This window comes from Octopus bimaculoides, chromosome 25, assembly GCF_046866305.1.
Source record: "Octopus bimaculoides isolate indiv1 chromosome 25, ASM4686630v1, whole genome shotgun sequence".
NCBI lineage: Eukaryota > Metazoa > Mollusca > Cephalopoda > Octopoda > Octopodidae > Octopus > Octopus bimaculoides.
Window position 1 is genome coordinate 34,313,291 of NC_142952.1, and position 6,000 is coordinate 34,319,290.

Below are 6,000 nucleotides of genomic sequence, written 5' to 3' on the forward strand. Positions count from 1 at the left end.
AAATAAATGGCACCAAAACCATTTCTACAGAGTTTTGTCTTACAACATCACAATTTCGATAATACTTACATCTTCTTTCAATTCTGATAGAATTTTCTCTTCCTCTTCATTTAAAGTCTCTACTTCGGTCCTGAAACATCACAGCAACCAACAATATTTAATAAAATGCATCAACAACAAAACTTCTTTGAATTGGTGACAAGAATTATTGAGGAAGTCTTGAGAAATTGACGAGGAAGGTCTTTCTTATATAGTCACATGGCTTGCTAGAAATAACAGTCAAATTTATTGCTGGCCATCATAACAGTCTTAAAAAAGGTAGGTGTGTGGGTGTGTGTGGGGGGATGTTATTGGATAATTGCGTAAATGATGTAATTGGTGACAGAAAAGGCATTGGGCTATAGAAAATCTGTCTTAATGAATTCCACCTGAGATTCGAGCATGGAAAAAGGGACAGAATGATGATGATAATGATGAGCTGGCAGAGTCGTTAGGGTGCTGGGCGAAATACTTGGCGGTATTTCATCTGCCGTTACGTTCCGAGTTCAATATTAACAATTATTTACATTTGATGGATATTTGTCCTCGTCTTCTTTGTTGTTAACACAACGTTTCGGCTGATATACCCTCCAGCCTTCATCAAGTGTCTTGGGGAAATTTTGAACCTGGGTTCTCATTCCTAAGGTATTTTTTGATATCATTATTATTATTATTCAGGTCACTGCCTGGAATCGAACTCAGAATCTTGGGGTTAGTAGCTCGCGCTCTTAACCACTACGCCATATGCCCTGCCTGAATAATAATAATAATAATAACATCGAAAAATACCTTAGGAATGAGAACCCAGGTTTGAAATTTCCCCAAGACACCTGATTAAGGCTGGAGGGTATATCAGCCAAAATATTGTGTTAACAACAAACAAGATGAGGACAAATATCCGTCAAATGTAAATAATGTAAATAATGTACATAATTCCTCATCTCTTAAATATAGAACTGGAATATTAACAATATATTAAAAATTCTAATTTTGGCACAAGACCAGAAATGTTTTGGAGCAAAAGGGGTTTTGGCTATTACATCGATTCCAATATTTGCTTAGTATTTTACTGACTGCCAAAAGAATGAAAGGTAAAGTTGACTCAGGATATAAAGAACCAGAAAAAAATGCTGCTAAGCATTTTGTTCAACATTCTAATGATTCTGCCAGCTTGCTACCTTAACAACAACAACAACAATAAGCTAGAAACCTTACTTTGTATGAATCTGATCATGGAATTCGTTGAGCTGTTTTATGTAGTCTTCTTCAGACTGAAGATGGTACAGCATGGCCTTTTGGTCTTGAAGAAGCTCAAGGAAACTCTGCTTCAAGGCGGCAAGTTCTTTCTCTGTCTTATCCTCAAACTTCATAGTCATTGCATCTTCTACATTGAATCTGAAAACGAGAACAATAGATATATATATATATCATATATATACACATATATACAAATGAGTAACGGTAGAGGTACAGATGTCAGTCCTTCACAGCCGTTTCTAACGACCCCTTTAATTGATTAATGAAGACATTAAAGGAATCGTTAGAAACTGCTGTAATGGATCAATACCTGTACCTCTACTGTTACTCATTTATATTCTATTCACCTGTCTTGGAAACTGCCTTTCGTAAATACTATGGACCGTATATTTAATATAATGCAGTCTCTTTTCATGTGCCATTTCTATAGACATCTGTAATCATGGATCTCCATGCAAAAGTCTGAACATTCATGATTTTTCTTGGAAAAGACAGAGCAGGAGTTTCCTGTTGCCCTCTGCCAATTTATTTGGAGTTTCCTCTGCTAATCTTCTGTTTTCTCCAAGCTTATCCTTGAGATAAAGAACCTTGTAACCCTTAGGCAAGAGAGACTAGTCTGCATGACATCTGGGCATCTCCGTATATAGATAGGCCTGGGTGACACATGTCAAAGAATCATCCTCCCTCTAAATCTTAGGCAAGACTTTCTACTGCATTTTGCTGAGACCTTCAGCTGTTATTTTTAGCATAACGAGTTTTCTGGTGAGGGCTTCATCTGCTTTCATTGCCTTTTTGTTGCTTCAGTGGAAATCTACAAATGTACAAACGGAGAAAAAGAAACAAATATTGACGACTTGTTCCGAAACACCCCGCCGAGTAGGGAACAGTTCTCCAAAATTCCCCCCAAATTCCTATGTCCTCGGAATCTACGTAGTCCAAGGTATATTTGTAGATGTGGATGGGAAGCAAACCTCTCACCAGACAGCCATGATATACAAAAAAAAAAAACTCTCCCAAAATCATGTAAATTAAAAATAAGGCGCAGGAGTGGCTGTGTGGTAAGTAGCTTGCTTACCAACCACATGGTTCCGGGTTTAGTCTCACCAAGTGGCACCTTGGGCAAGTGTCTTCTACTATTCCCTGGGGCCGACCAAAGCCTTGAGTGGATTTGGTAGACGGAAACTGAAAGAAGCCCATCATATATGTGTGTGTATATGTTTGTGTATCTGTGTTTGTCCCCCCCCCCCATCGATTGACAACCGATGCTAGTGTTTACGTCCCCGTAACTTAGCGGTTCGGCAACAAAGGCACCGATAGAATAAGTACTAGGCTTACAAAGAATAAGTCCTGGGGTCGATTAACTCGACTAAAGGCGGTGCTCCATCATGGCCGCAGTCAAATGACTGAAACAAGTAAAAGAGAGAGAGAGAGAGAGAACAAAATAAAATGCTTTCTGTGTTTCTGAAAACATTTAGAAAATGTTTGTTGACGAAATCAAGGTTCCAAGAAATTAAAACCAGACAACAACAACAACAACAAAAAGACGTTCTAAAGAAGCACAGATTTTGTTAGAATCATTTTATCGATAAAAATTATCAAGCATTAAACATATCAATGAATATTAATCACGTACTTTGTATCGAACGGAAAATCTTGGATCCCGCCAAATATTTTGCTTTTGGCTGTCATCTTTGAAAGAATAAGGTTTTACTGCTGAATCGATGTTTTGGTTGTTGGTGTTGATGTTCAACTACAGCAGTCGGGCCTTCAGCCGAACACCATATAAAGAAAGTTATCTTTCTATCTATCTATCTATCTATCTATCTATCTATCTGTCTATCTCACTATCTGTCTGTCTGTCTGTCTGTCTGTCTGTCTGTCTGTCTGTCTATCTATCTATCTATCTATCTATCTATCTATCTATCTATCTATCTATCTATCTATCTATCTATCATTATTAATAATTGGCAGATGTTACAGGGAATTGAAGGCTGAGAGTTTCGTTCTTGACACTTAGCAAATATGTATGTATATCTCTTCTATTTCTAAATTATTATAAGTCTTCCACTGGGGAGGGAACCAGTTTCTAACAAAGATACAAGGCTCCATCTTTGAGATGTAGTTAACACAGACAAATTATGCAGTTGCATATCTAGTCATGCTCATATATATTTAAATGATAAACTTCTGGAAAGTTTAACAGATATTTACAGTTGCAGTGATAAATTGGATCTGTAGTCTTCAAATTGCTGGCCTCGTAGAAAGGAATATTTCCGTGGTAAACAAATCTAAGAAAGACAACCCAGCAAAGTTTGTTGGAAGAGTTATCTCCCATGAAAACAAATTAAAAAAAAGTTAAGAAAAAAGATGCTTTTCTTTGCTTCAATGGGACGCTTTCGATTTTCTTTAATTTTTCAAATTTTTTGTCAAGCCAGAGGGACTGAAAGGTAACTCTTAAGAGTTATTCCTCTCCAAGACAGGTGAGACATACATACGTATACACGTCCGTACATAACTACATGCATAGATGCATACACGCACGCACACACATGTGTATGTGTGTCTGTGTGCGCGTGTTTGTCTTACACCACTTGTCATCCGGTGAGTATATTCATTCAAAAACTCCTTCGTTCCTTCATTCATTTCATTCTCTTGAAAAATGTATTGAGAAAGAGAGAGAGAGAGAGAGAAAGATACATTCACAAAACATGGCTGACCGCGCGCAGAAGATCCAACAGAAAACAATCAAGCAAAACCGGCCGCCAGAGGTCGTGATTAGAGGTAACTATGACAACAGCTAAACAAACAGCCAGTCACGATCAGAGCCAGCCAGTCGGTTAATGAGTGTGTAAGGATTCTTTACCAAAAACTCTGCAGAATATGGATACCATTCCTTTAAAGCCTGCCGTCGAAGTGGCCGAGTCTCGGAGCAAATGTCTCATGAAAAACTGGTTCGAAGAGGTGAGGTGTCTGTCTGTCTGTCTGTCTGTTCTGTGCCGTTATTGATTAGTCCTCAGGTAAGAGCCTACTGAATAGAGTTATAAACCAAGGGAACTCCAACTGTGACCATCCCGCCGTTTTGAAAAAATTCCAGTTGCACCTAAGTACACACACACACACACACACACACACACACACACACACACACACACACACACACACACACATATATATATATATATATATATATATATATATATATATATATATATATATATATGTATATATATATATTCATTTATTTATTACATGTATTTATGTATGTATGTATGTATGTATGTATGTATGTCCATGTGGAGATTATTGGTCAGTATATATAAGTGAAATAATTATTCGTTGAAATGAAACAAAATGAAGACGGAGAGGAATGGATTCTTCCAAATATTTCTTGTTTTGTTCTCAATTTCTCTCCCTCATTCTCTCTCTCTCTCTCTCTCTCTCTCTCTCTCATTCTTTCCCTCTCTTTCTCTTTCTTGTTTTCTTCTTTCAGAGAAGAGTCTTAGAGTTAAAAGATGAGAACATCTTACCGTCTGGTATTGATGAATTACGTTACGGACATCCGGGTATTTTTACACTCGAGGGATGCGCACAGTTTTCCAGAGAGAGCACTTTCCGAGGCACCTACAAAACGCCCAATGTACCGAACTTTAGGGAGCAAGGTAACTATGCTGCCCCCACTCGCTCAAACACACACACACACAAACACATTTAATCTTATACGTGTTTTAGTCATTTGATTGCGGACATCCAGGTATTTTTACACTCGAGGGATGTGCACAGTTTACCAGAGAGAGCACTTTTCGAGGCTCAAGTTACACTCCATGAGCACAAAGCTGAAAGCGAGGAAATGAATAAAAGAGATTTGGTAAAAATATCTTTTGAGGTTAATTCCAGATCGTCCGATTTCTAGTTTAGTAATACTATTATTATTATTACTGTCATCAGTAGAATATACTAAAAGTACATAAATGTAAATAAATATACATACCCATACAAATACATGCGTATATATATACTAATACATACATATATACACACGTATATACGAGGTAAATCCGATTATCCATCCCAACCATGTGCGTATTTGAATAAGATAATACCGCAGTAAATATCAGGATCGGAGTCAATAAATAAATATATATATGCATACGTAATTAAGGATAAAAACAATTAATGATCTTATCAGTGGTCAGTATGTGGTAAAAACTCGCTTTCAGTCTTGTGCTGATGGAGTGTAATTTGAAGTGGTTTTTAGGGTCATTTGACGTCTATCTCTAGCATGTAGGTACTGTTTCTCAGTACCCTTAATTATGATTCTATCTATCTATCTATCTATCTATCTATCTATCTATCTATCTATCTATCTATCTATCGATCTATCTATCGATCTATCTATCGATCTACTTCTTGTAGGTGTGAGAAGAGAACTGCTTGAAAAAATGATGTCAAAGGAAGCGCAGTAAGTAAGGGAAAACAACAGAAGTTTTCTCTTTTGCTTTTGGGGAATCAAGTAATTTCCATTTCCAAGGAAATAAGGGTTTACGTTCAGGTCTGGGAGGCCCCTTGTTGTCGTTGTTTAACGCTCATGTCAGCTTATGATGATTCCTGCTATAAAATAAAGTTGACTAAACAATTCTCTTTAAAAGTTTATTGGCCTTGTGCTGGCCGAAATCGCTGGCCTTGTTGTCGCAAGGATGCGTCCAT

At 37.3% G+C, this 6,000-nt stretch overlaps 2 protein-coding genes across 3 annotated transcripts in view; one reads left to right on the plus strand and one right to left on the minus strand.

Annotated features, from left to right (window-relative positions):
- LOC106873720 (uncharacterized) overlaps positions 1-5,362 on the minus strand; it is a 17,774-nt gene extending 12,412 nt beyond the window's left edge. Inside the window, exons 1-3 of one of the 2 annotated variants that reach the window (XM_014921210.3) lie at positions 5,285-5,362; positions 1,255-1,434; positions 70-130 (exon numbers count right to left, since the gene is read on the minus strand). In XM_014921210.3, the coding sequence (XP_014776696.1) occupies positions 70-130; positions 1,255-1,434; positions 5,285-5,298 (255 nt within the window). In that variant the 5' untranslated portion in view covers positions 5,299-5,362. Of the gene's footprint in view, positions 1-69; positions 131-1,254; positions 1,435-2,929; positions 3,581-5,284 lie in introns of those variants that run through there. The other variant, XM_014921201.3, reaches the window with a different exon arrangement.
- LOC128250729 (sperm-associated antigen 8-like) overlaps positions 4,077-6,000 on the plus strand; it is a 4,684-nt gene continuing 2,760 nt past the window's right edge. The window contains exons 1-3 of the mRNA XM_089342047.1: positions 4,077-4,257; positions 4,787-4,955; positions 5,710-5,755. Of these exons, the coding sequence (XP_089198173.1) occupies positions 4,177-4,257; positions 4,787-4,955; positions 5,710-5,755 (296 nt within the window). The 5' untranslated portion in view covers positions 4,077-4,176. The remainder of the gene's footprint in view (positions 4,258-4,786; positions 4,956-5,709; positions 5,756-6,000) is intronic.